At 49.8% G+C, this 25,029-nt stretch overlaps 5 protein-coding genes across 5 annotated transcripts; 3 read left to right on the forward strand and 2 right to left on the reverse strand.

Moving 5' to 3' along the window:
• Nucleotides 1–1,056: 1,056 nt before the first annotated feature.
• On the forward strand, nt 1,057–5,180 carry LOC136528372 (uncharacterized). The gene is made up of 10 exons (XM_066521330.1): nt 1,057–1,457; nt 1,555–1,668; nt 1,772–1,960; nt 2,306–2,796; nt 3,038–3,137; nt 3,234–3,293; nt 3,531–3,623; nt 3,738–3,857; nt 4,014–4,380; nt 4,480–5,180. Exons 1-9 carry the CDS (start codon nt 1,362–1,364, stop codon nt 4,332–4,334), a joined length of 1,584 nt encoding a protein of 527 aa, XP_066377427.1. The 5' UTR covers nt 1,057–1,361; the 3' UTR covers nt 4,335–4,380; nt 4,480–5,180.
• Nucleotides 5,181–5,272: 92 nt separating this feature from the next.
• LOC136528373 (uncharacterized) lies at nt 5,273–6,168 on the reverse strand. Its single transcript, XM_066521332.1, has 4 exons — nt 5,934–6,168; nt 5,718–5,850; nt 5,562–5,606; nt 5,273–5,490 (listed from the first exon to the last, which is right to left on the reverse strand). The coding sequence occupies exons 1-4, from the start codon at nt 6,040–6,042 to the stop codon at nt 5,433–5,435; spliced, it is 345 nt and encodes a 114-aa protein (XP_066377429.1). The 5' UTR covers nt 6,043–6,168; the 3' UTR covers nt 5,273–5,432.
• Nucleotides 6,169–6,359: 191 nt separating this feature from the next.
• Nucleotides 6,360–11,680, forward strand: LOC136527909 (zinc finger CCCH domain-containing protein 46-like). Its single transcript, XM_066520767.1, has 11 exons — nt 6,360–6,703; nt 6,851–7,121; nt 7,246–7,328; nt 7,422–7,520; nt 7,610–7,703; nt 8,139–8,362; nt 8,546–8,658; nt 9,140–9,344; nt 9,725–9,788; nt 11,079–11,215; nt 11,308–11,680. Exons 1-10 carry the CDS (start codon nt 6,660–6,662, stop codon nt 11,124–11,126), a joined length of 1,245 nt encoding a protein of 414 aa, XP_066376864.1. The 5' UTR covers nt 6,360–6,659; the 3' UTR covers nt 11,127–11,215; nt 11,308–11,680.
• Nucleotides 11,681–16,471: 4,791 nt separating this feature from the next.
• Nucleotides 16,472–18,938, forward strand: LOC136526945 (leucine-rich repeat extensin-like protein 7). The gene has a single exon (XM_066519513.1). The coding sequence runs from the start codon at nt 16,629–16,631 to the stop codon at nt 18,651–18,653; it is 2,025 nt and encodes a 674-aa protein (XP_066375610.1). The 5' UTR covers nt 16,472–16,628; the 3' UTR covers nt 18,654–18,938.
• Nucleotides 18,939–19,928: 990 nt separating this feature from the next.
• Nucleotides 19,929–24,495, reverse strand: LOC136526946 (delta-aminolevulinic acid dehydratase, chloroplastic-like). The gene is made up of 13 exons (XM_066519514.1): nt 24,334–24,495; nt 23,816–24,113; nt 23,592–23,703; nt 23,437–23,510; nt 23,232–23,300; nt 23,071–23,154; nt 22,920–22,989; nt 22,291–22,346; nt 22,088–22,209; nt 21,902–21,973; nt 21,730–21,811; nt 21,569–21,646; nt 19,929–20,338 (listed from the first exon to the last, which is right to left on the reverse strand). Exons 2-13 carry the CDS (start codon nt 24,104–24,106, stop codon nt 20,168–20,170), a joined length of 1,281 nt encoding a protein of 426 aa, XP_066375611.1. The 5' UTR covers nt 24,107–24,113; nt 24,334–24,495; the 3' UTR covers nt 19,929–20,167.
• Between the last annotated feature and the right edge of the window lie 534 nt (nt 24,496–25,029).

Genomic DNA, 25,029 nt, shown 5'->3' on the forward strand with positions numbered 1-25,029 from the left:
GACGCCTAATCTGCCCAAGGAATGAGGAGGACCAGGAGAGCATGATCGCGATTACTACCAGGTTTTCAAGTTTGAACTCGGCTGTGGATCTGCGATCCGACCCTTGGGCTCCGTAACCGCAATGCCAGTGCCAGGAGGCAGGAGTGGCGTCGAGCGGCGTGCAGAGCGGAAGGCTGCCTGGTGGGCACTAGCGACGGGAGCAGTAAACAATGGCGGTCGTGGCCTCCCTCCGAAAGGAAAAGACGAAATCGTAGGAAGCGGACAGGCGGGCGGGACAAGGGCTGGCACTGGCACGCGTCTCGCGGTCTCGGGCTCGCTCGGTGGCGCCGTGGCGGGACGGGACGGGATCAGCCTTCCTCTGCTGGCTGCTCGTACGGGCTACAACTACGAGCTCGGGCTGGTGCCTGGTGGCGGTCACCGGCACGCGCATAGGACCGCGGATCGCGCCACCGTGCCTCTCGCACCGAGCGCGTAAACAATGCAGCGGGCGGGCGTTTGCTGCTCTCCTAGCCTAGGTGATCCACTGACCGTCCGTCCTCTCCTCTGTAGCGGCAGCCGGCCGGCAGGTGCGTGTGGTGTGACCACCCATCCCAGTTCCCATGGCACGCACGGCACAACCAACGCTGGCTTGCCGAGCTTACACGCTTCAGCACAATGCGTGCGACAGCGATGGTGCTACTGCTATCAATGTCATCGATCTATCGCGACGGCCAATTGACCAAGGCCCAGTTTAGTTTCCCAAAAATTTTGCAAAATTTTTCACATTCCCCGTCACATCGAATCTTTGGACGCATGCATGAAGCATTAAATATAAATAAAAAATAAAACTAATTACACAGTTTAGACGAAATCCACGAGACGAATCTTTTAAGTCTAATTAGACTATGATTGGACACTAATTGCCAAATAACAATGAAACTGCTACCGTGCTTCATTTTGCAAAATGAAGTCATCTAAACAAGGCCCAAATGAAGCCGAGCCCAGAGTAGCTTCGGTTGGGTTGGGTCTACTACCTGCCTGCCTCCACCACCTCGAGTGGCGAGTTCGGCCACCCACTCCACGCCACCGTGGCCCGTGGACACGGCCACGTAGCCCCGCTCCCCGCCCCGCGGCCCAGCCGAAGCGACCGTGCATTTCAAAATTTGAAGACCTTGTTAGATAGACCAGGCAGTCAAACCAAGCGAAGATCTCCCGTCCCGTCGCCTCGCCACGCAAGCCGCCTCCCTGCTCCTTCTGCCGGCGGCGGCGGCGGCAGTGTCGCCTCTCCTCACCCCAGCGAAAGCGCGGGCCAGACTCCGACCTCGCCGTCTCGGCCCCGAGGCGGGGGAAGCCCGTCAGGGTGAGGCCGGGACGACACCACCATGCCGCTGCCGCTGGCCAAGGCGAGGAGGGGGTTCTCCCCGCAGCCGGAGCCGCAGCCCGCGCGGTCGTCCGGCAGGTCGCAGCTGGAGCAGGACGTGAGTCACCGATCCCTCTCTCTCTCTCCGCCCGCCCGCCCATGCCTACTCTCCTCACTCCCCCTCACATGGAATGCACGCCCGCGCGCGCGCGCAGGTCAAGAGGCTGCGCAAGGCGCTGCAGGAGGAGACGGCGCTGCACGCCGTCCTCGAGGGCGCCCTGGGCCGCGCCGCCGTCACCCTCGCCGACATGGCATACCTCCCCACCAACGTACGCACGCCCGCACGCCCACGGTTGGTTTGGCTTGGCTTCCCCGGCGGCGGTCGCTGACATTAGACGGTCTCTCCTCTCTCTCTCTCTCTCTCCCCTGCAGGCGCAGGAGCTGCTCTCCAACATCTGCATCCTCGAGACCGCGGTCACGAAGCTGGAGGAGGAGATGGTCTCCCTGCATTTCCAGCTCATCCAGGAGAGGAACGAGAGGCGGCTCGTCGAGTACCGCCTGAAGCACCTCCCCCCGCCGCCGTCCGCTTGCTCCTGCCACTCCGGGAAACTCGGACCAGATGTACGTATTTCTCTGCTCATCGACATTATTCCTGTTCCTGCTTAACAATTGCAAGATTCATTTAGACTGCAAATAACATACGGATTTATCTTGCTGAATCAGTTTGTACTACTATAACGTTGGCCACTGCATTCAGTCTGTAAGGGATGGAAATTCTGTGTTGCTTTCCAAAAACGTGCCATATCCTTCTACAATAGTCATGCCAAATACCTTCACTTACCATTCTGATCTCAACGCATCATCTCCTGACTAAATTAAGAAACTATATATGTTTCAGATTTTAGCTCAGTTATTATCTTCTTAGCCCGTCTTTTCACTGTCTACGAACATTCATGTTGCTACCAGGATACCACGGGCGAAAAATGCAGTAGCCAAGGGGAGGAGGTTTATCCTCGTGCTGCCTTGCATGAACAAGCTGTGAAACTACAGAGACAGATCTCTGTTAAAGGCTTCGCAGATCCTAATCAGCTCTCCGAGGACATCGTCCGCTGCATGAGGAACATTTTTATTTCGCTATCAGATTCCTGCAGAGACTCCTCAAGGAATTCCTCCTTGGCTCAGCAGTCTATTCCATCCCCCACTGGGAATTATTCAATTTCTGCCTTCTGGTCTCTGTCGGAACCGTCGTCCATATCTTCTTGGGTACAGAGCCCTCAGGTGGATTTGAACTACAACAATAATCTATTAGCTTCGGAGACTGTTTTTGACCCTTACAAAGCCCGTGAGAAGCTTAGCTGGGCTGACATAGGCAGCTACAGTGCGGCGGCTGAAGTTTCCTGGATGTCAGTTGGGAAAAAACAACTTGAATACGCTGCGGAGTCACTTCGCAAATTCAGGTAATGTGTCAAGCAATATTTGTAATACCTGCACCTTAGTGTTTGTAACTAACTGAAACTATGACAATTGGTGTACCAAATCATACTATAATCCACTGGCTTTAGCTCCACGATTCAGTACATTGCCTCTTTAGTACCACTTTACCTTTTATTTCAATGCCATTAAAGATGAGCACCTGTTTCGTCCTTCATGGTATTTGGGTTAATCCAACAGTACTAATGATCGCCTATTAGAGTGCAGATTGTTCATTGAGCAGCTGGCAGAAATAAACCCTATTCACCTCAATGATGATGCAAGGTTGGCATTTTGGATCAACTTATACAACGCGTTGATGATGCACGTACGTGATTTTGAAAACTTTAGTTCTTATTAGGGTAGCTCAATGTGTGGGAGGGCACATGTTGAACATTTGTGACATTTTTTTATCCCTTTACAGGCTTATCTTGCTTATGGTGTTCCACGAAGCGACATGAAACTGTTTTCACTGATGCAAAAGGTTTGCTAAAGGAACCAATTATATTGTACATTAGATTTGTTCCTATGTTACATACATGCTAAGCTTGTTCGAGAAAAAAAAGATTTGTTCCTATGTTAGCTGGGAGTGGGAGCCTGGGACTCTTAAGTTAATAGCATGTCAGCAATTCAAGATTTCCATTTTTTTTGCTTGTTGTGTGACATGCTTTTATTTCTGGAGAATCATATCATTAATTCATTACACTTGTTTTCTCTCTAGGCCGCATATACAATTGGTGGGCACTCATTCAGTGCTGCATTTATTGAATATGTAATTCTGAAGATGAAACCACCAAGTCATAGGCCACAGATGGTATACCACTTACTGAAAACCTTGCAGGGCATTTAGCTGACAGTGCTTCTTATTTCGATTTCCTTCAGCTAACCAACACAAACCATTAAAAGTTATTGCTGTCTTTGGTTGAAGGCCCTGCTTCTTGCCCTTCAGAAGATTAAGGTACCCGAGGAGCAGAAAAAATTCTGCATTGCGGCACCTGAGCCACTTTTGACGTTTGCCCTCAGCTGTGGAATGTATTCTTCTCCCGGGGTAAGCTCAGAGCATTTTCCTTTGGTTTCCTTCATTTGACACCAAGATTAGCACTATATTTTTTGTTGACAAGCTAGTTGATTTGCTAGAATGCCTTTCATGATTGTCCCTAGCGCAAAGATTTAATGGTTGACAAAGGACTAATTATCACTGTAGGTGAAGATATACACAGCAAACAATGTGAGGGAAGAACTTCAAGATGCACAGCGTGATTTCATTAGAGCATCGGTAGGAGTAAGTCGAAAAGGGAAGCTTCTGGTCCCTAAGATACTACACTGTTTTGCCCGTGGTTTTGTTGACGACAACAGCTTCCCTATTTGGATCTCGCATTTTCTACCTCAGCAGCAAGCTACATTTGTCGATCACTGTGTGTCTCAAAGGCGGCAAAGTCTCCTGGGCACCCGTACTTTCGGCATCATTCCATTTGATTCTCGGTTTCGCTACCTCTTCCTGCCAGATACGGGATCTTTAAATTAACTGCCATCCAAGATTCAGATGCTTCCTTGCCCAGATAACATGAATGGTAAACTGTACTAGCCTTTAGTGTTTTTTTACTGTTATATATGAAATCAGTCACAACAAAATATGATTGCCTTCAGCTGATATATTTGCATGTTTTCAGACAGCCTAATCGCCAGCAGGAGAACATAAACAACACAAGTGACGAAGTCCAAGCCCTGATGGACAGTTGAAACAGCGTAATAGCTGTCTCTCGAGTTACCAGTATGTCTGGAAAAGTAAGTTTATATCCAAGGACCATGGGAGTCTCAAATTTGAGAAAGCAGTCACTGGATTGGCCCGTGTCATTGGAAGTCAGATGTATATCCGTTGGAATGTCTTAATTGGTTCGTCTTCCTTGACATCTTGTCGAGTTTCATGAAAAATCTGTACATAACTCCTACTTCCAGATAAAAACTTAAGTTCATCATGGTTCTGACAACATGTATATCCACGTGCATAGGGCTGTGCGCACAGACCCTATTATCGTGTATGAGCTAGAATGTAATATTAGACAAGTCCAGTCCATGAGAATTTAATCTCCATAGCCTATACCCTCCATTTGCATTAATGATATATCAAGATTACTACACTGCATTCCTAGTAGATTTTCTCAGTTTGTTGAAAAAAAGGTATCAGCTAGCAAATGCCCCTGGATCCAACTGCATGTGTTACTGACTAACTTACTGTACCTTATTACCCTTGTTGCCTCTGAAATTCTGCTTTTGGAGGCCCGGCAGAAAAACTGGATCTCAGTCCAGCCTGCACTGCAGCCATGACAGTTGCTTCAAGAGCTTTGGACTTGACATGTTACTGAGTTAGGGGGTGTTTAGATCCCACCCAAAATCCAAAATTTTCCAAGATTCCCCGTCACATCGAATCTTGCGGCACATGTATGGAGCAATAAATATAGGTAAAAAGAACAACTAATTGCACAGTTTGTCCGTAATTGACGAGACGAATCTTTTAAGCCTAAATAGTCCATAATTGGACAATTTTTGTCAAATACAAACGAAAGTGCTACAGTGCCCATTTTCCAAACTGGAAGGGATCTAAACACCCCCTTACTCTGTCGCCTCAGGGTCCATCCTGCCCATCCTTGATGCCGTTGCAGATATCCGAGCACTCTATCAGGCTAATTGAACAACAAACTGATCAGACTTGAGCTCACTGTTTGTGAAAGAAGAGGGAGCTGCAGGTACCCACCAATACTGCCGGCTGCGGAAGCCGTCCTTGAACACCACGAGGGGCCTGCGCGGCACAACACAAAAACCCAACGTGAACGACGACATGGACCAGGTCAAGTGAAACGTACGCACCGGCAGTAACCGTCCGCCGGTGCAGGTTCGGCGGCTGGTTTACCTCCTGACGTTGAGGGGGCCCTCGCCGGGCGCGCCGCCGCCGCCGCGGATGCAGGTGCCGACGCACTTGGTCGTGCACTGCAGCGCCTTGGCCGACCTGGGGTGCTTGATCCGCTCCTGTTTCCCGTCGCCCCCTGCTCACCAACTCGTCAGCCACGCCTACGCTACGCATGCACAAAAGGTTGCGAAGCATATCTGCACGCACGAGCGCACGCACCTGAGAGCGTGGGCGGGACGTTGGAGAAGGTGTCCGCCTGGGGCGCCGGCGTCGAGAGGATGGCCGCGAGAGCCAATGCCACCACGGCCTGCGCCGCCGGCGCCGACATCCCCCTGGCCCGGGTGGCTGCCTGCGTGGCCTCGGCTCTCGCTCAGGCGACGGCGAGACGGTGGCAGTGGCACAAGACAAGAGCGCGCGCACCGTGGCCTCGCGGAATCCAGGTAGAGAGCTGTGGCCTGTGGCCACCGGCCAGCCACCCGGATCAGCCTCGCTGGATGCCGAATCGCCAGCACTACACCAGTGGGCCTGCGACTGGGGAGGAAGATACGATGGGCCCACTTGCTCCCGGGCTAGGCCGGATCTTTACCAGGTCTGCGGCACCCAGCCCAGCGCTTGCATCTCACTCAGGCCGAGGCCCAGGGAGGACCCGACCATTATTCGACCGCGGCCCACGTCGCGCAGGACTCCCCCGAGTCCGACTCCGACGGCGTCCGCCCGCGTCGCGTGCCATGCCGGCCGCCGCGTGGAAGGAAAAGTGGGGGGCTCCCTTCCCTTCTGCTGCTCCAGTTTTACCAGGCCCCGTGCCGTGCGTCGCGTCCACGCGAGTTCCGTGCGCGGCGTGAAGGAGCAGGCGGTTGCAGTTGGAGGTGGCGGCGGCGGGCGGGGACGAAACCCTAGAGCTTGAGCTCCAGCGCACGGGTCGGGTCCACCTCCCCGCTCCCGACTATGAGCCGGCGGCAGGAGCTCTGCAGGAACTTCCAGCGCGGCAGGTACGGGGTCTTCTCCTCCCCTCTCCGTTGCCGCGGCATGCCATTGCTTCCGCTTTTATTTCAGTTCAGTCGCTTTGCTCGCTCGGGATGCCCGTACCTCGAATTTGCGTAGTTCTGTGGTTTTCATTCACGTTCTGGATGGTGCAGCTGCAAGTACGGAGCGCAGTGCAGGTTCGTGCACGCGTCCTCTCAGCAGCAGCAGCAGCAGGCGAAGCCCAACCCGTTTGGGTTCGGCTCTCAGCAGCAGCAGCAGGCGAATCCCAACCCGTTTGGGTTCGGCTCTGGGAGCAGGCAGCAGCAGCAGCAGTCTTCCTTCGGTGCGCAGTTCCAGCAGCAGCAGCAGAAGCCCAATCCGTTTGGATTTGGAGTACAAGGCGGTGCGGCTGCGCAGTCCAGAAACGCTCCTGGCCCGGCAAAGGTTTGTCTGGTCTGATGGATACAAGTAATCTGTTTTAATGAATTGTTCTCACTTGGGGAATTCAGCTTGTGTAATGGTGTAATGGGTGTTCTTGTGTGTGACTGATGGATTTTTGTCGGATCAGCCATTTCAAAATAAGTGGGTAAGGGACCCCTCAGCTCCGACGAAGCAACAGGAAGCGGCGCAGCCTCCACCAACAGCCCACATGTGAGTCTGCGATTGTGGAGCACTGTACTTTTGATCCTGCTTGATTACTCCTTGCTATATTTGAGTCATCAACTTTATGATTTTTTTTGCCAGCTCCTGTACAGATCCTGAGTCTTGCAGACACCAGATTGCTGAGGATTTTAAGAATGAGACTCCACTCTGGAAGCTTACGTGTTATGCTCACCTCAGGAGGTAAATAAGTAACTCATCGTGCTTCAACCAGTGGCCTCTGCCTCCCTCAATGCAGTTGCGCTCATCTTCTTGTATTATGTTTGCATTAGTGGTCCTTGTGACATCACTGGGGATATTAGCTTTGAAGAGCTGAGAGCTAAAGCGTATGAGGAAGGCAGGCAAGGGCATCCTCTGCAGTCAATAGTAAGCTTTAGCACTCCCAACTTTCTTCCCATTATCAAGTTTTGATTTGATTGGAATTTTCCAGTTTGAAGCATGTGATCTTGCACATTGAAATATGTGATAAAACATTCCTACAAGGGCCATGGAAAATGATATATCATAAATTGTATGAATACCACATGTGATATTATCAAATGTTTGTGATATCGTATCTGTGTGTCTCTTATCCCTGTTAGGTTTTGTAATGGTAGAGGCATGCAAACTGTACCTGCTTGAGCAACATGACCTGGTATTTATCAGAGAACAATTGGAGTTGTGCCTTTTTTAGCTACACAACACTACTTACTTTAGTTTCTATTATATACTGACATACTGTATAGTTTAGTCATCATAACTATGATCTTTGATGGATTTTTATCAAGAATAAACTCCAATTCATTGGTTTCCTTTCCTCAGGTCGAGGGTGAAAGAAATTTGCAAAATGCAAAGCTGACAGAGTTTAATAATTTTCTGAGCAATCCACGTCTATCGGTATCACAAACTCCAAGCTTTCCAACTGTGGCTTCGTTCCCTGAAGTGAAAAATAACTCACCATTTGGGGTTTCTCAAAATAACGGACCACCAGTGTTTAGTAGTTTCAGTCAAATTGGAGCAGCATCTAATATTGGACCTGGGTCCAGGTAATATTCACTTGATCTTGGAGGATGGGCAGTAGTAACCTTAGTGTTAATTTGCTGGATAAACTGATGATTCCATCAGAAATCAGTGGTCTTCAAAATAATCTACAGACATTATTATGCATTTTGATCAGTCTGTTTCTGTGTGCATGTACCGTATTAAATTCAATGAGCTATCTCATGCAGAACTACACCAGGAGTCCCAACCAATAGTATTTTTGGTCAATCTAACCAGCCAAGCCATCCAGCATTTCCTACACCTACTTTTGGCCGTTCTGATATGAAATTTGGAGTTTTAGGTATGCATTATTGATTAATCCATGCAATTACACTGCTACCCTTTATTCAACGAATTTGGTACATGGTCAATCCAATTATGAGTAATATAGTTTGTGTGATTGTGTCTATCCATGTCTAGATGGTCTTTAATCATTCTGATTCGTGACTCTTTGTTACTTTTTGGCATCCGTTTATAAAGAACTAACCATTTGATTAGTTGCTAATGTATGCCTAAAGATTTGGGGATAATCCTGTATATCCCTTAGGAAGCACATACATTAACTTATATACAACTTTTTTAGGTTGTAGTTGGACTCAACAGGAACTCTCTTGGACTCTTTATGGACACTAGTATGGGCTCAGAATTAAATAAACATACTAGACACTGACAGTTCTGCATATCATTTTCTTTGTTCTCTTTTATTTTTTTCTTAATTTAGGAAATATGTGATTCTGCATATTGCTTTTGGTTGCCATTTCAACTTATATAGGATTTTACAGGTTCATTTGGAAGCCAGATATCACAACAGTCATCTGGGAGTTTGCAAGGCTCAAACATGCCCAGTGTTGGCAATTTCCCAAAGCCTCATGCTAGCTACCAGCAGTCCCCTTCCTCTAGCCATCACAGAGACATTGATAGGCAGTCACAAGATTTACTTAGTGGAATTGTGGCTCCTACAAGTGCCACAAACCAAGCTCCTGTTGAGTAAGTCCTTCAATAAGATGCACAGAGTATGCTGAACTTGTGAGTATGTAATATGCAGAACTTGAGTACATGTCTTTTTCTTTTGTGTGTGTTGTGGGGGGCAGGGGGGAGGTGGAGAAAAAAAATGACCAACACTATAATGAATGGGTATTATTTTTTCATTCCGTGAATATGCAGTACTTGTGTAGATGTCATGGAGAAAGCGCTGCTCTTTCTCACAAAGGACTTTCTAAAATTAACCAATCAGACTTGAATGTTCATGAATCATTTATATATGCTTGCTTTTGTCGATTTGATTAGTGAACTTTGGAATTATTGTATGCGACATTGTGAATTTTCTTGTTGCTTATATCCATTTTCTCCCTATGTTTATTCAACAGGGACAATAAAAATGAAAATCAGGATGATAGTATCTGGTTGAAGGAAAAATGGTCAATTGGAGAGGTATGGAATACTTCCTCGTGGTCCATGTTGATGGTTTTATTTCTAAACTTGTTTGCCTATAGATATCCTGATATGGTACTATCCAGATATGGCACATGCCTGTGCCTGTTTTATAATTGACCAGCCATTCAGTTGTCAATCACGGATCACCCACATGTTGCATGTGATGTACAATTGTGTATGATATGCAATTACCTCTAGTTTCTGAATCAGCACCGTTTGCAAGATTTTCTTATCTTTTGCATGTACCTTCCTCTCTAGCTGTATTTAGTTTCTTTTCCTTGCTGAGCACTAGTTTGATGTGCATTTCTCATGTTTGATTTTTTTTTTCTTCTAAAATTTGAACTATTGTGAGACCTATGTACTATGTTAGGACATAAATTCATTTTGGTAAGAATTAACCTTGTTGCTGTTTTACTCAACGGAAATCCATAATTAGTTATACTTATATGTTGACTATTGATGGGAACCTGCTTATCTATCTTGCTCAAAGTTCAGCTAGGCGCTAGGCGGAATCTAGGCGCTGACCCATTGCCTAGCGCCTAGTCGGGATTAATCGCGCCTAGGCGTTCCTAGGCGTTTTCCTAGGCGTTTTCCAATACATACTTAAATTTATTAATACATACTTAAGTACTTAAAAGAAAAGAAAAAATAGAAGACCAATGGTCCTGGAACAGGGAGAAAAGAGAAGAAAGGCCCATAAAAACGGCCCAACCCACCTTATCCACCGTTAAAAACGGCCCAGCGCACCTTATCCACGCCTCCTCCCACACCGCCGCCGCCCGCGCCTGCGCCCGCCCGAGCGCCCGCCGCCCGCGCACGCGCCCGCCGCCGCCCGCGCAAGCCCGCGCGAGCGCCCGCCGCCGCTCGCAGCTCCTCCTCCCCCACCGACGACCTCCGCCAGGCGCTCCTCCACCACCACCGCCGCCCGCGCAAGCCCGCGCGAGCGCCCGCCGCCGCTCGCAGCTCCTCCTCCCCCACCGACGACCTCCGCCAGGCGCTCCTCCACCACCACCGCCGCCCGCGCAAGCCCGCGCGAGCGCCCGCCGCCGCTCGCAGCTCCTCCTCCCCCACCGACGACCTCCGCCAGGCGCTCCTCCACCACCACCGCCGCCGCCGACGAGGGGTCCGCCTACCCCCATAGGCGAGGCGGACACCCTCCGACTAGAGCCTAGTCGCGCCTAGGCGAGCGCCTAGCGGAACTATGATCTTGCTACATTTTTATTGCATATGCGATCATATTTAGGGGCAATAGATATCTGCTTTTAATTCACATGAAGTGTTTTTCAGATTCCGCTAGGTGAACCGCCACAGAGGCACATCAGTCATGTGTTTTAGGAACATTCTATGTCGTGGAGGCACTATCAAGTTAGCTTCGCTGTCTCCTTCCATGTTGTCGAGATAGCATCTTACAATTTCTCCTCCAGGTACAATGGTACATGTTTTCTCTGGTTTGCTTTGTTTCATATCAAAAAAAGAATCTTGACATGTCTGATTCCATTATTCAAATATGTTACAGGTTGATGACCATAACAGCATAGCAAATTGGAGGACATAAAATGCACTTGAAAGGCTGATTAGGAAGCGTAGAAACTTGCTGTATCCGGCATCACATACTCCGAAGTACAGTCTTTCCTTTCCTTTCCTTTTCTTTTTTTTTAACTCTATGTACTTCGTCACATTTAGGGCTAGCAACATTTCGTTTTTATTGTTTTAGCGTCTGTTGGGTTCAGCTATGGGCTTGAAAAAGTTGCTGTAGCTATGGAAAAGCTGTTATGAGTTGTGCTGTGAAAAAGCTATAGGTTGTTTGATTATGAAACCTACCCCTATCTCTTTATCTTTATTGAAACAACTATAAAATATTTGTCTATTTCCACCTATTTGAAAAAGTTGAAGCTGAAAGCCAAAAGTAGGGTCCGAAGTGTTGTGAAAATTGTACTACACGAAAGCAGCTTGTAGTTCTACATGTTTGGTCGACATTCTGTTTTTTGGGCAGTAGAAGCATTTTCTAAAAGTTGAATCACACTTAATATGCCTGGTTCGGAGCTGATGAAAGGAGCAATCAGAACTATCGTAGTTATGATAGACTCGTGCCCATCAAATGAATGTTTCAGTGCATATGTTTGTAGCCTTATGGATGTACAAAATGATAGACTCGTGCCAATCAACTGAATGTTTCAATGCATATGTTTGTAGCCGGCTGAACAAACTTAAGGTGTAATTGTGCCAGATAATAACAATGTTAGCACACCCCTCCATTCATGGCATAGAAATAATTAGTACCGGTACAAACTGGATGGATTTACACGACCTTACGATAGAGAGGATAAGATCTCGAGCTTAGAAATGGACAAATTGGAATGGGAAAGGAAGATGATTCAAGATCCAAAGAGACTAAGGGGCTGATGGGTTTGCCATGCCAAAGATTTGACAAGCCATGATTTTGGCTATTGTTTGGTTTACTAACAAAACTTGCTAATCTCTCGCATTTGGCTTACCAACAGCCTGTTCGGGAGGCCGTATCGTATCGTGGATTATTTACTGCTGGCTGGTTAGGTGTGAGAGAAAAACACTGTTCCTGGCTGGAAATTTACGATCGTTTACGAGCAAGCGAACAAGATCCGTGACAAATTTTTTACCTAACTTTGGCTTGCCAAATCCATAACATGGTAAATTTTGGTCGCAAACCAATCAGACCCTAAATATCCTGTTCTATTGAACTGCTATTGTTGCTTTCTTCTTTACTACCAATACCATCTCCACCATGGTCCTAGACAAAGTTAAGCCCATATTAAAAAAAACATCTGGATGCATTTCTATCAGCGTCAATCTACGTGTGTTGAAGTGAATTGTGATAGAAATTAATTACTTTTCATCATAATTCACCCGAATAGATGGGGATTGAGGTAATTTATGAATGTATTATCTGAAATTGGAATAAAACAGAGAAGGAAGATGAGCAAGTGGTTAAGGAATTGAGACAATTCCACCTAGAGTGGTTTATGAATCTACGCATGAAATTGGGACAAAGCAGAGATGAAATAAGACGAATTATGATCATGAAACTCATAAACACATCGTTGACACCGAAGGTATAGAATGACACGCTCCGTACATTAAAAAAAGTAAAAGTCACATCCGGTCCTCAAACTTGGCTGGCTACGGCATTCCGGTCCCCCAACTTCTGAAATGCCTACTTTTAGCCCCTGAATTTGGCTGGCTATACCATCTCGGTCTTCCAACTTCTAAAATGCCTAATTTTGATCACTGAACTTGGCTTCAGGTCTTATCTTCCTATTATTTATTTTTTTACTCCTTGTTGCCTGCTGCAGACCCAACTTTACTACAACTTCTCTTTGTTCAGCATTCTTGTGCTGCCTCAGTTTGTGACATGAAGAACTTCAGAATTTCATTGTCATTTTTTTTTCATTGTGCCATTTGCATTATACCGCAATGATGATGTTCTTTCTCCTCGTCGCTTGCTACAGTCCTAAATTCAGTATTGTTTTTTTTTTTTGTACATGGCACGTCAGCCTACGAAGCGAGCTAGATCATTTTTGGAGCCTCCAAGATCCGAAACAAAGTTCAGTGATCAAAAGTAGGTAGTTTAGAAGTTGAGGGTCCGAGATGGCATAGGCAGCCAAATTCATGAACCAAAAGCAAGTATTATAGAAGTTGATAGTCAGCCAAGTTCGAGGACCAAAATGGGATTTTAGAAGTTGAGGATCGGCTGCCATAGGCCCATAAGCAGTCAAATTTGAGGGGAAGGACGTGACTAAGGCCTTGTTTAGATGTACTCGAATTCACATCAATCCATATGTGTTGGTGTGGATTGGAGTGAAACTTGAACTAAATTCCACCTCAATCTACCTCAACACATGTGGATTGAAGTGAATCCAATAACGTCCAAACAAGGCCTGAACTGGGACAAAAATACTCGAACACGGGCGTTCGTCCGCTTGCGTCGGTTCAGACGTGGTTTCCACTCAGCCTCACTCGTCTCTCTATCTCTCCGCTCCGTCTCGCCCTCCCCATCTCCAGGTCTCTCTCCTATGTCCGCTGGCAGCAGCAGAACCCCGCGTCACCACTGTTGCTTTCTTCCTCCACCCAAGCCGACCATGTCGTTTCCTCCCTCAGTTCACGCAGTGCCTCCTTGGCCTCTTCCCTAACCCAGCGCTGTCAGGATGCGTTGCTGTCACGAGCTGCTGTCGCTGCCCCTGCCGATGGTGTCTGGACACAGGTGCCAGGACGCCTCAGGTCATCTCCAGCCGAGCCAATGGGCAACCACGAGGGCGACCAGTGCTGGTGGTGCTCGCACACCGCCGGCTCCCACCCTAACGGTCAGAATCGACCGGCCTCGTTCTCTCCCCCTCTGCTGCAAATGTATGTTTTAATTGTTGCAGATGTTTCAGAGGTATGTTGCAAGTGTTTTGTATAGATGTTGCAAAAGTAGATCTGGATATACATATGTTGCAATGGCTATACACGTATATTGCAAGCGTCTGTTTCAAATGTTTCAGACGTATGTTGCAAGTGTTTTTATTTGGATGTTCCGTATGTTTCACACGTATGTGTTGCAAGTGTTTTTGTCAAGATGTTGCATATGTTTTGCAACGACTTTTCAAGTGTTTTTAGGTGTTCTCGCAAGTGATTTAGACGCATGTTTCAAGTGTTTCATCTTTCTTCAGACGCATGTTGTAAAAGCTTTATCTGAATGTTTCAAAAGTAGATTATGTGTTGTACATGTTACAATGTGACTCACCTGCCACAGCCGTTTGCTTTAGCTGCGTGGACGTCGTGCGTGTGTGTGGGAAGCTCGGAGGAATGGAGTGTTGCACGGTTGTGGACACGAGAAACGGCGCCAAGGACCCCCGCCCGGCGCACGGTCGGACGCTAGTTTTTTTTTTTTTTTTTTTTGAGTGGAGCATTATCTTTATTTATTCAACGAAATATAGTTACAAATGTCACCGGGAGGCTAAAAAACTAAACATGTCTACTGACTGGTAAATTTATAGTACTTCTAGCTAGATATATGCATCAATATTTGAACTCCATCCTTCGAAGATGAAATCAATTCTTAAAAAGTTTTCATTCTAGACTTTGTTTCCAGAACTATGGCACCATACCTGCCCATCCCCACGCACGGGATGCTTCGAACCGCTGGCACAATCACTGGCTGGACGCTAGTACTGCTGCTACTGGGAGTGCGGCTGCGCATATGGAAGCGAAGCGGTGCCTTGGCGCGGAATGGGCCTTTTGCTGATAGATTGGCCCGCCCGTCACTGGTAGTACTCGATCGAGCATGGGCTGACCTGCGGCCACTCGGCCCACCAACGTCTCCTCTGCCTTTTTGTTTACAAAAAAAGGGTGGTCTGCTTCCACTCTATATAATATATAATAGAAATAAATGAAAAAAGAAAAAGAAAAAAAACACTTCGTCACCGTCTGCACTCCCCCACTGCCTGTGACCGACAGACACATGGGCCCGCGCCTCCCAGTCTGAATACGGGCACGACGCACTGACACCGGAGGACACGCCAAAGTGGCAATTGGCCGTCAGAGCATGGGCGGGGCAACGCTACATTACAGAGCGCCAGACCAGAGGTTAATTGATTGCCGTTTCCGGCCACCTATTCCTACTGAGTTGAATGCACCGAAAATGCAGAAGCTGTCAAAGAACCAGAAACGGACGGTTCTACTACACTCTACAGTCTGCCAGTCTCGCAGCTCAGCTCACAAGCAAAACGAAAACCAAACGAAACGAGGGATCATTCAGACGTGCAGCGGTTAGCAGAGGTTACCGCTGGCTGGCCACCGGCGTTTGTACGTTACCTTGTCGGCGGCAACACGCACGAAACTGAACTGTTGACCAGGCTAGCTACATGCATGCGTGCGTGCTTCATGGTAGGAGTGGTGGTGTGATGAGCGCAGAAGCTTCGGCTCGGAACCGGAGACTTCGAACTCGAGTAGTCCAGCACCGGTGGCCTTGAGATTCTCGAGTGCACGCGCGCGCGGTGCACATTACAAAGCCCCGCCATTAATTACTGCTTACTAATCACTTCGCGGGCGGGAGATGTTCAGAGAGAGTAATTTTTTTAGTGAAAGTTCGAAGACGAATACGATGACGAGCTGGAACCAACTTCTGAACTTGCGAGTTTGCGTTTGGAGTACCGACTCACCGTAGTGCAGTGCAGCGTGGAGTGTGCCGAATGGCGGTGACGAGTGACGGCATCACCGTGGCATTGCAGTGCATCTGTCGGTCTCCAACACGCGACGCGACCGTCCCGTCCATGCACGCCGACGCTGGACTGGAGCACACGGGCACGGCCACGGCGGCGGTGACTCCGAGCGCCAGACCGTTCCACGTTGACTCCGCGGAGCCACGTCACTCCCAGCCCAAGTACGCCGACGTCGACCCCGTTGCGTTCCTCGTAATAAGCCGGCGTATTTTTCTCTCCCAACGAATCCGTATACAAATCAGCCGTCTAGAGCAACCGAACAGAGCCGCAGCCAGCCAGCCACAAAAGCGAAACGGCCACCGGCCACGCGGGCGCCACGAGCTCCGACCGTCCTGCTCCTGTACTGCACCTGCACCGCGTCGCGAGGCCGGCCATCCCGTGCACACCTCCCGCCTCCGCGTTTACCCTTGCCATGTGACTTGCCCCCCTTTCCCGTCCCTGACAAGGGACACCGCGCGCAGCCCTGCCACTGCCACCCGCCCGCCTCCTCCACTCCACTCCACTCCCCCCACCACCTCTCCTCTCCCCTCGCCCCCCGCCAAAAACCTCACGCCACCCCCGCGCGCGCGCCGCCACCGCCGCGGCCGCCAGCCCGCCCGCCATGATCCCCGCTCCTCGCGCCTCCACTGCCGGAGGCAGCGGGTGGCGCCGCGTCCTCCTCGCCCTCGCCCTCCTCCTCCTCACCCTCGCGCCAACCGCATCAGCGCAGCCGACGCCGACGAGCCCAGCGCTGCAGGCGGCTTACGCGGCGCTACAAGCGTGGAAGCGGACGGCCATCTTCTCGGACCCGTCCAACTTCACATCCAACTGGGTCGGCCCGAACGTGTGCGCCTACAACGGCATCTACTGCGCGCCGCGGCCCTCCGACGGGGCGCTGGCCGTGGCGGGGATCGACCTGAACCACGCCGACATCGCGGGCCACATCCCGGCCGACCTTCCCCTGGGCCTCCCCGACCTCGCGCTGCTCCACCTCAACTCCAACCGCTTCTGCGGGGTGCTGCCCGACACCTTCCTCCGCCTGCGCCTCCTCCACGAGCTCGACCTCAGCAACAACCGCTTCGTCGGCGCGTTCCCCGCCCTCGTCCTGGGTCTCCCCGCGCTCAGGTACCTCGACCTCAGGTTCAATGACTTCGAGGGACCCATTCCGCCGCCGGTCTTCGACCGCCCGCTCGACGCCATCATTCTCAACTCCAACCGCCTCCGTGGCCCCATCCCGGGGAACCTCGGCAACTCCCCCGCGTCCGTGGTGGTGCTCGCGCACAACCGTCTCGGCGGGTGTATCCCGCCGTCGATTGGGAGGATGGCGGACACGCTCAATGAGATCGTGCTCATCGACGACGACCTCACCGGCTGCGTCCCGCCGCAGGTCGGGTTGCTTAGGAAGGTCACGGTGTTTGATGTCAGTGGGAACCACCTCCAGGGCCCGCTGCCGGCGAGCGTCGGTGGGATGGCTGCCGTCCAGCAGCTCAATGTGGCCGGGAACCTGCTCAGGGGGCCCGTGCCGCCGGCCGTGTGCGTGCTGCAGGGGACGCTCAGGAACTTCACCTACGAGGACAACTTCTTCACCTCTCGCCCTGGGTGCGCCGTCGCCACGGCGGACGGCAGGTGGAACTGCATCCCTGGCGCTCCCGCGCAGCGCCCGCCGCCGCAGTGCGCCGCCGCGGCCGCGCCGTTCGACTGCAGGACGGCGCAGTGCCAGGCGCCGCCCACGTCTGGCCTGCCTGGGTCGGGTCCCGGCGGGCCTTCACAGCCGCTGCCACCGCCTGGCTCCACCACGCCGTCGTACCCGTCCCCGCCAGGGAGCTCCACCACGCCGTCGTCCGGCTACCAGCCGCCGCCGCCGTCGTCCGGGTGGGCACCGTCGGGTCAACCTGTGGGCGTGCCACCACCCACAGAGCATCCCGGTGGCGTCTGGCCGCCGCACACGCCAACGGCTCCCGGCACGCCAGGATCAGCATACCCTCCGGGGACACCAGGATCGCCATCCACACCGACTACTCCGGGCACCCCAGGTTCGACATTCCCGCCGACGACCCCCGGAGCGCCAGGGTCGTCGCCATCCACCCCGACGGCTCCAGGCACGCCAGGTTCAACATACCCACCGACGACTCCGGGCGCACCAGGGTCGTCACCATCCACGCCGACGACTCCGGGCACGCCAGGTTCAACATACCCGCCGACGACTCCGGGCGCACCAGGGTCATCGCCATCCACGCCGACGACTCCGGGCACGCCAGGGTCATCGCCATCCACGCCGACGACTCCGGGCACGCCAGGTTCAACGTTCCCGCCGACGACACCCGGCTACCACCCTCCGTCCCCAGGTGGTGGTTCTCCAGGCGGCCACGGCGGCAACCAGCACGGCTCTCCACCATCAACACCTGGCAGCGGCGGCGTCCTGCCATTCCCGCCCGCCCACGGCATGCCCCCGCCGCCGCCACCGTCCGACCCAGCGGGGAACCTGCCGTTGCCGCCCGTCCACGGCGTGTCCTACTCGTCGCCCCCGCCGCCGCTCCCGCCCGTGTACCCCGTGTCCTACTCGTCGCCCCCACCGCCGCTCCCGCCCGTCTACGGTGTGTCCTACTCGTCGCCCCCGCCGCCTGCGACGCCGTACAAGAGCAACTAGCCGCGTGCTGATCCACCGGCCGCCGGCGGCGCACCCGCCAATGACAGACAGAGTCGAGTCGCCATGACGCATCAGTACATCTTGCACTGTAGCTGTTGGTTCTTCATCCTCCTCCCTCCGCTTTTTTCTCACTTGTAGTAGTTTTAAATTTGCTTCCCTTTCGAGGTTGGTTGGTTCGATCATTCGGATTGGATTCAAAGGCTCCGCGGATTCTTTCTTCTCCTTTCTCTACTAGTAATAGCAGCAGTACCCTTGTTGCTTAGCTCGATCTTGCTCTTCACTCCATGATCATGGTATCATGCTCGTTCGTGCCTCTCATCTGCAAGCGAATTTGTTTATTGGTAGCAGTAACACTTTGATCCGTACGAGCTTTGCCGGCTGGCAGACGCGTCGCCGCACCGCATCGCCGTGCCGGCGCTCCGTGCTCGGAGTAATGAGAAGCGGAAAGCGAAGCCGAAAAAGTTCGGAGTCCATGGGCCACGCGTGCAACGCACCAAGCAGTGCAGGGGACGAAGAGGAGGAAGTACGCTACACAGAGTGGAGTCCACTGGAGTGCCATTGGAAAACTGGCAGCAGGACCAGGGCAGCGGCATTCCGTTCCGGTGGCGCCAGGCCGCCAGCGGCCGCCGACCCCGACAAGGTCACATGAAAGGCCGGCGAGGCTTGAGGAACGGATCATCGTATTCATATCGAATGAACGGGCGATGATCATCGTATCGTATCGTACGAGTATTAACTACTAGTGGCTGGCAATGCCATAACTTGGGGAGTAGAGCTCGAGCTCCATTTTTTTTCAACAGAAAAACTTTTTATATATCCTTCGGTGTCCGTGCACGTTTCGCGGGACGCTACGAGAACTGTCCCTTTCATTGCATTTCCTTCCCTCCATCTTCTGGCCATGGCAGGCCAGCTCACAGCTAGGCTCATCCGCTCTCATGGCTGCTGTTGCTTCCGTTTTGGTCTCGCCGCGGCAGCTGCGTCTGCCTCGTTGCCGGTGCAGGCAACTCGAGATCCGATCAGCTGCGTGCCGCTGGCACATCCATTTGTGAGTGAGGCGAGTTCGGCCGTCGGGGCCTGCGCTGGACAGATCACCGTTGCTTCCTACGGCAACCGAGGAAGGAGGATGGGTCCATCCAGCCTCGTGGGATCATGTGGGACTGCGACGCCTTCAACATGCTGTGCACACTCCCCCTTGCAATTCTTGTTCGTTCATTCAGGTAGCCAGATGGGGGTGCGCCGGCGCTGACCTGCCAGCCGTCCAAAATCGCTTCAAAGTTCAAACTTCAAATTTTTTAGTGGCAGCACGCGCAAGATTAGTACTGGGAAATGAAATCCAGATGGCAATTCGAAAATGTTCTGCACAGCTATCTCCCGGCGCAAATTATTCGAATCCCAGGCCTCCTACAATCCAAGGCCCGGCCCCAAACACACCCTCGCACGATAAAGCCACTTACTTGCTAGGCAACTCAGCTACACAATGGCATGCAGTGCAGGAATGGCGGACCTCTACTTGACTACTTGGGCCCCATGCCGCACAGCACCGCGGCGGCGTGACGCGCGAAGTAGGTCAGGATGACGTCGGCGCCGGCTCGCCGCAGGCACATGAGCGACTCCATCATCACCTTCTGCTCGTCGACCATGCCCAGCGCCCCCGCGGCTTTGATCATCGAGTACTCGCCGGAGACCTGCACGAGCAAGAGGAAGAGGACGGCAGGATTAGTACTAGGCGAGTGGCGAGCAAAGCATTTCAGAGAAGGTAATTTAATCTGACACATGGAGCATTTATTAACGTATGAAAAGCTCCTGTCTCGGAAGAGTGTGCCCAGTAACTGAAAACTTTGGTGGGGGTTAGCAGATGATCAGCATTAACTGCTGTCTGTAGTACAGTAGTAGTAATTGGAAGCCCCCACCAAGTACGCTTTTGTTGGTGCCAAGTTAAAAAAAGAGAGTTGATAACACATGCATTTCCAGACAGCGATTAGATATACAAACACAGGACACAGGACACAGGACAGGAAAAATGAAATACATGGGATATAGACAAAGCAAGGACAGGTTTCATATGACTTGCTGGTTCTGCTTGTAGTTGTATCAGCAGAAAGAACCTTGTTCATGTTTGCTGGACAACTAAAGTTAACTTCAATCACCATTTGCATGTGCCCAGATGTATAGTAGAGTGGCAGAGCACTGGTTTACATAGTAGCAAACTACAGTTAACTTTGTTCAACTGATCATTCTCAAAATGATTTAGGCCTGGTTTAGTTCCCAAAAATTTTCACCCCAAACTATCACATCGAATCTTGCGGCACATGCATGGAGTATTAAATATAGACGAAAAAAAAACTAATTGCACAGTTTGGTTGGAAATCGCGAGACGAATGTTTTAAGACTAATTAGTCCATGATTAGCCATAAGTGCTACAGTAACTAACATGCGCTAATGATGGATTAATTAGGCTTAATAAATTCGTCTCGCAGTTTCCAGGCGAGCTATGTAATTAGTTTTTTTTATTAGTATCCGAAAACCCCTTCCGACATCCCCAAAACATCCGATGTGACATTAAAAAAATTTCATTTCGCAAACTAAACACAGCCTTAACTGATGCTGTTTGAAGCAAGCACCGGATAATTTATGTGCAATCTGATCTGAACAAGATAACAAGAGAGGTTCTAAGGCAATGAACACGGGATTGAAAAGCCAGGTGTCCAGAAATTGGAAAGACAGAATGCCATAGATGATTTGATATGTAGTACAGTGCCATAGATGATTTGATATGTAGTACAGTGCCAATGCTAGATGATAGACGATTGGATAGACCAATAGCATTGGCAGTTGGCACCATACAAGGAACGTGAACATTTTGACCAAATGAAGGGGAGAACTTCAGAATTGCATGGGTGAGCCAATGAACTGACCTGGTAAGCAGCAACCGGTAGGGCTGAATTATCCCGAAGAAGTCGGATGATATCCAAGTATGGTAATCCCGGTTTCACCTGTCAAATAAGGACCATGGTTATAGATGTACACATATAAACTCTTATCTTCATAACAAGCCACTATACAGCAGGAGCATTACTAGCAGAATGTCAGCTCCTTCTGCCTCATCCGCTGCGGTTTCTATGAGGGCTTCTCTGTAGTTGGTTGGGTTCATCTGATAACTTCAGATTAAAAAGAAAGCCAACATTTAATACCAAAGCAATTAAATTGTTTACTAGATGGAAATAGCATCTTTGGTGCAAGTTCCATACGTCTTCTTATCTCCAAATCTTGGATTTGAATCTAAAGCTTCTCGGAATGGGCCATAAAATGAACTGGCATACCTGCAAAAACATACATTACAGATGCATCATTTGGGTTCAAACTAAAGAAACATAACAGGATGGCGAATGTGGGGGCATGGAGATGACATGGTGACAAGAAGAGCAGAAACATACTTTGCAGTGTAGGACATAATGGAGACATCATGGAAACCCTCAGCATCCAGAGCAGAGCGAAGTGCTCCAATACGCCCATCCATCATGTCACTAGGGCTGACAACATCAGCACCAGCACGAGCCTATTTATATGGAGAATTTTAGTGTGAAAAAAAACTAGCATGTATATGTGACCAGACATAAAATCAAGAGATGAGATGAACCTGTGAAACAGCCTGCTTGCACAACTGATAAACTGTTTCATCATTCATAATTACTCCTGATGCAGGACACAAACAAGTCAATGATTAGCTGGAGAAAACAAAGTTCATTTTTGGAGATTTATTATGACTTGTCTAATATCTCATCCAGGAGAAAAATCATTAAGTAACAAAAATTCAAACTCAAGCATCATTATGCAACATATAATACAGAAAACCAAACTGACATATCGACTAGTGCTTCTTAACAGTTACTCCATGAAAGAGAAATACTGAAGTCGACTGAAAAATAAGAGCAGCAAGAAGTGGTTTCAGCTAGGCAAACAAAAAGCACAAAACATGTTACAAAGTACAAACTAACTTCTAGTGACCAATATCAGGCACTAAGGCATAAGGCCTCCTGGAAAAAGTAATTCTGACAATGCTACTGTAGACAATGTATGGAGACTTGAAAATATATTGTGTACAGCATCTTCAGGGAAAAGGTGAACAGTTTTAAGCAACTAAGTTTTCAGTATAAGCCTGTGAAATTTCTTTGACACTAAAGTATTTTTTGGAGTAACAAGATCAATATGCAGCCAATGGACACGACCATATGTGCAAGATAAGAACAAAGGGGCCATCTTTCTTACCATCTTCCCTCACAATACCATCATGACCATCAGATGAATAAGGGTCTAACGCAACGTCCGTGTATATAACCTAGTGGTCATATGAGTTTAAGGAAAGATATAAGGAACTATGACGCAAGCCAGACATTGAATGAGGGGTACATAAGCTTACAATATCAGGGAACTTGTCTTTGAGCAAGCGGATTGTACGTGGAACCAGACCATTATCGTTATACGCTTCATCTCCTGTTGGAGACTGGAGGGAAACAAGAGTGTAAGCTACTCTATATAAGACACAAACAAGTAAGAAATTTGTTATATTAGTTAATAGACCTTCAATGCATCAGGAACTTTAGGAAAGAGCACGAAACTGTTAACACCAACATCGCGGGCCTTATAAACCTGCATATACCATCGGTTTGAAGAGTTACTTAATACTATTGATCCAAGCAGCAAAATGCATATATATTTCTGTATACAGAAAATTCATTGAAAACAACATTACAAATACACATTCATGATCTCATGCTTTCAATACCTCGTCAAGCAGCCCATGCCTCCACCCAAGCCTATAGCACCCTGGCATAGCTCCGATAGGAGCATCTTCTTCTCCTACAGATCATCACAGAGCAAATCCGATATATCAAATCTGAATTGTGTTGAACACTCATGTCAGTGAATTCCACTACCAACCTTCATGGATAAACAATGGGAGCACAAAATTGGCAGGCGAGATGCTTGTCTCCTGGAATGCAGCCCTAAGAGCAGGCGATTTCCGGTTGCGACGGGGGCGCTTTGCCATGTCCTAAATTACACATGGGGAGAAGAATATGTATATACACAAATCAGGATTTTGCAGTTACAGTAAGAACACACAGAATTCAGTGAGGAAAGTAGGAAACCCATCGAATGCATACAAGGGGCCTGATCTCCGGTGTTCCTTCAGGGGCCTTTGGCCTAACCAGCTGCGGGGGAGCAGGGAATTTCCCAGCGACGGCGTCGGCCTCGCACTCCTCGATGGTCCTCCCGGACGGCGCCCTGACGGCGGCCGCCGCCTCCTGCTCGCTGCTGACCCTGATGGCCGTGGAGCGCAGCCTTGGCCCGGCTCTTGGGACGGCGGAGCAGCTCCCAAAGGCCGCATGGCCATGGCCACTCCTAGCCTGGAGCATCTGAACGTTGGCAGGGGAGAAGGAGACGGTGGACGCCATGACCTAGCTGCAACGTCAACGCCAATACGATGGATTCCACAGACATGGTCAGCAATTGGGAACTATATCTTATCTTCTTTATCTTCAATGCTGAATAATTCGACCAAAATCGGATGTGGTATTCTCAGAGTGAAAGAAATCAGGGGGATTGGATAGTGCTGTGTGCAGTCAAGAACTTGCAAATCTTGGAGAAGAAGAAGAGCAGCAGATGGCGGCAGGGGGGTTACCTGGACACTGGAGAGGACGAGGAGGAGACGCGGCAGCACGAGAGGGGAGTTCGGAGAAGCTTCTAATCGCCTAATCCTGTGGCCTCGGTTTGCCGACGGCGATGCCCGCCTAGTAGACCAGAGGCTTGCATTTCTTTGTCGCCATCTTCCCAATGTTTGTCAGTTTCACCTACTCTCTGTACAGCTCTGATTTGTGAATTGTGATGACTTGAGGCATCTCTCAACTTTTTTTTATTGAAAAAAAGTCTATATAGCCTCCTCACGTTTGGCTAGCTCTCCCGTGTGGAAGGCACCGGTCGTGAGTTCGAGCGCCGCTAGGTTCAGTGATTTCTCATCGTGGGATTTGTTCCCAATAAATGATTTTGCAGGTTCTGGATACTTGCGTAGTGCTACAATGGAACTACGACGTGTTTGTCGTCTATGAGGCTCGTGTGGTTTTGGTGATTTTTAGAAGGACGTTTGAGGTGTATAGGTTGTAGCTTCTAAGGGTGTGCGTGTGTGGTGGTGTGAGTGTGTTGTGTAGAGTACAGATACTACAACTTATACACTAGGAGTCTAGGCTAAAAAAAAAATTGTCTACTGAACTCGTCAACCTATAAAACCAGATTTTCCACACCTTAAGGCCCCTTTAGATTACATGATAGGTAAAGGCTAGGAAAAGAAAAAACTCAGAAATTGAGATCACATTACTTCTCA

Source organism: Miscanthus floridulus, chromosome 19 (assembly GCF_019320115.1).
Source record: "Miscanthus floridulus cultivar M001 chromosome 19, ASM1932011v1, whole genome shotgun sequence".
NCBI lineage: Eukaryota > Viridiplantae > Streptophyta > Magnoliopsida > Poales > Poaceae > Miscanthus > Miscanthus floridulus.

Bases quoted from the DNA above. Each gene is read 5' to 3' on its own strand.
- LOC136528372 (XM_066521330.1), top strand. From the start codon at position 1,362: ATGCCGCTGCCGCTGGCCAAGGCGAGGAGGGGGTTCTCCCCGCAGCCG. The intron at 2,797-3,037 runs GTAATGTGTCAA...ATTAGAGTGCAG, and splicing joins GAGTCACTTCGCAAATTCAG to ATTGTTCATTGAGCAGCTGG. The intron at 3,138-3,233 runs GTACGTGATTTT...ATCCCTTTACAG, and splicing joins ACAACGCGTTGATGATGCAC to GCTTATCTTGCTTATGGTGT.
- LOC136528373 (XM_066521332.1), bottom strand. From the start codon at position 6,042: ATGTCGGCGCCGGCGGCGCAGGCCGTGGTGGCATTGGCTCTCGCGGCC. The intron at 5,607-5,717 runs GTAAACCAGCCG...TGTGCCGCGCAG, and splicing joins GGCCCCCTCAACGTCAGGAG to GCCCCTCGTGGTGTTCAAGG. The intron at 5,491-5,561 runs GTGGGTACCTGC...TTGTTCAATTAG, and splicing joins TTCCGCAGCCGGCAGTATTG to CCTGATAGAGTGCTCGGATA.
- LOC136527909 (XM_066520767.1), top strand. From the start codon at position 6,660: ATGAGCCGGCGGCAGGAGCTCTGCAGGAACTTCCAGCGCGGCAG. The intron at 7,122-7,245 runs GTTTGTCTGGTC...TTGTCGGATCAG, and splicing joins ACGCTCCTGGCCCGGCAAAG to CCATTTCAAAATAAGTGGGT. The intron at 8,659-9,139 runs GTATGCATTATT...AGGATTTTACAG, and splicing joins TATGAAATTTGGAGTTTTAG to GTTCATTTGGAAGCCAGATA.
- LOC136526945 (XM_066519513.1), top strand. From the start codon at position 16,629: ATGATCCCCGCTCCTCGCGCCTCCACTGCCGGAGGCAGCGGGTGGCGC.
- LOC136526946 (XM_066519514.1), bottom strand. From the start codon at position 24,106: ATGGCGTCCACCGTCTCCTTCTCCCCTGCCAACGTTCAGATGCTCCAG. The intron at 23,301-23,436 runs GTATTGAAAGCA...TGGTATATGCAG, and splicing joins GGCATGGGCTGCTTGACGAG to GTTTATAAGGCCCGCGATGT. The intron at 20,339-21,568 runs GTCAGTTCATTG...TTGCTCGTGCAG, and splicing joins TACCGGTTGCTGCTTACCAG to GTCTCCGGCGAGTACTCGAT.